Source organism: Bidens hawaiensis, unplaced genomic scaffold (genome assembly GCF_021521415.1).
Source record: "Bidens hawaiensis isolate Kalapana, Puna unplaced genomic scaffold, B.hawaiensis_p1.1 tig00004151_1, whole genome shotgun sequence".
In the NCBI taxonomy this organism is placed as follows: domain Eukaryota; kingdom Viridiplantae; phylum Streptophyta; class Magnoliopsida; order Asterales; family Asteraceae; genus Bidens; species Bidens hawaiensis.
Window position 1 is genome coordinate 694,366 of NW_027491246.1, and position 2,439 is coordinate 696,804.

A 2,439-nucleotide genomic window follows, 5' to 3' on the forward strand; every position below is an offset into this window, starting at 1 on the left:
GGCATAGTTGAGATTATTTGAAACCAGTATTCTATAATTAAAATCTGGAATTTGGTGTGTAAGTTAAAATATTAGGTGCTAAGAGCATTCTCATCTCATCCATCATCTTCTCCCTCATCATTATATTATAAAAAAAACATCTAATAAAAACTAACTTCATCTCATCCACCATTTGTTTATCCTAACCTTAAATTATAATAGGTTGTTATAACAACCTTTTGTATATTAAAAGTCACTATTCATCATTTTTTAAATTATTGTGAGTGTATAAAAACGAGAAATATAATAAAATAATTGTTTATGAATAAGATAAAGATAAAAATGATGAATAGGTTGTGGGATATTTTTAAAAATATTTATTAAATTTTGAAAATTATGAATTTTAGTTAAATTATAGGATAAAAAATAATGAATGAATCATGAATGCTGTAAGAGATTTAATGTAACCCATCTTTATTTATCTTCTGCAAAATTGGTATTTGCTATTTTTAGGACCACAATAATCTCCTATTTATTACATATCAGAATTTCTTACACCTTTGAAACAAAAGGTAAACCATGTTTATAGGTCATCCATATATCCTTTTATTCCACAACCAATTATAAACATTCTAATATCAACCTTTCTAATCCAATACAAAACTATTAGTAAATACATAAAAACACATAAGGCTCTAATCCTTATTATTGATTTCAACCGTTAGGAACCCATCATGGCCGAGGATGAAGACAAGGCTGAGCGTGACCGAATCTTTGGTGCGCTTGATACCAATAACGATGGTAAAATTTCTTCAGCCGAGTTGGGAGAATCATTGAAGAAGCTCGGCTCTGTGTCAGTCGAAGAGGTCCAAACTATGATGGACGAACTCGATACTGATGGAGATGGGTCCATTTCCTATGAAGAGTTTACTGAATTTTATAATGCCAACAGGGGATTAATGAAGGATGTTGGCAAGATATTCTAAGTGTTTTATGTTCTAGATGATCCTAAGAGATTATTTGGATAATGCCTCTCATAATCGATAAATGTCCTGTTTTTTTTATGTGTTGTTTAATTTGTATTAGTAGTTTAAATGTAAGTATCTGATAACAAAATATGATATTAAGAACTTCAAATATGTATTCGGTTGCAAATAAAATCTGGAAAGCAAATAAAATAACCATAAAAAAACAAGCTTTAGAATAAGAGTTACCAATTAACCAGACACAATAATGGAAAGTGCGTCGGTCACAGTGTAGTAAGCATATAAGACCAACTATCGGATCTAGGACATTAAGGACAAACTTCTAATACTAATCTAAAATGATTTTAGGTTTGAAAGATTTTAAATATTGATTATTAAATAATGAAATAAAGACTTTAGTTAAGAAAGTAAACTAAAACTGACACAAAAGAAAGAAACGGGAAAACTGGTTTGAAATTCTAATATGAAAAAAGACGAGCTGTTTAAGCGTGAATCCCTAGACACATACTATGAAATCATAATTCTGGTTACTGACTGAAGACTCGGCTCTAACCCAACAAACCTCCCGCCAAGGATGATAAATTATGCTCAAGTTAGGACAAGTGAAAACGTGATAAAACACATTGGCTCGCCCGAACGACACCAAATCCCACAACTATCAGATATAAAGCAATTTGTATACTAAAACCTGCTAATTGTGAAGCTGAAGATATCTTATAAACTGAAATCCTAAGAAACTCTAAACACGAATAAACAGCTAAACTCGAGTCATTGGCCACCCAACTATCAAAAATTCCTAGCTAATGACCTATCAACCTTAAATCATCGTGCAAATCATCAAGAAGGAATGCACACCTTAGTTGATTAATTTTAGTATTTGTAACTTATATTATTTCGAATTACAAGAAGTTGATCGATAATATGCTGATTAACTAGCTAGAATGATCTTACCGAATCTAGGAAATATTCCTATGTGCCTAGACCAATAAACAACCAATAAAAATTCGATCAACACTAACACACAATATTCAAAAAACAATAACAAAGCGTTAACATGTAAATCAAAACATTCAATCAAAAAAAAAAAATTGAATAAAACAAAACAATATGTATAGTTCATCTACCTAAGCAGCTCCAAAGAGCTTAGTTACTCATAATCAAGAACGAAACAAAAAAGACACAAACAAAGTTACAATTCGTCGAAAAAGAAAAGAACATAATTTAGTTATTCGCCTGCTACCTTAAATTAGTTGGCATATATGGCTGTCAGCTTATTAAATGTCTTCCAGTCATGACTTTTGAGACTTGTGTGTGTGCTTACTTCTCAATTCCTTTTCTTCGAAAACCCCTCATTGCAATCAACAACTCAACCCCTTTTGAGACTCATTCCCTAACCATTCCTTACCATATATCCATATATGTCATATAATTACATTAAAAGTCATTTCTTTTTCACTTTTATGTTTAATTAAAT

The 2,439-nt window shown here is 30.7% G+C and overlaps 1 protein-coding gene across 1 annotated transcript; it reads left to right on the plus strand.

The window, feature by feature from the left end:
- Positions 1–435: 435 nt before the first annotated feature.
- On the plus strand, positions 436–1,078 carry LOC143625613 (polcalcin Nic t 1-like). The gene has a single exon (XM_077095900.1). It carries the CDS (start codon positions 714–716, stop codon positions 963–965), a length of 252 nt encoding a protein of 83 aa, XP_076952015.1. The 5' UTR covers positions 436–713; the 3' UTR covers positions 966–1,078.
- The last annotated feature ends 1,361 nt before the right edge of the window (positions 1,079–2,439 follow it).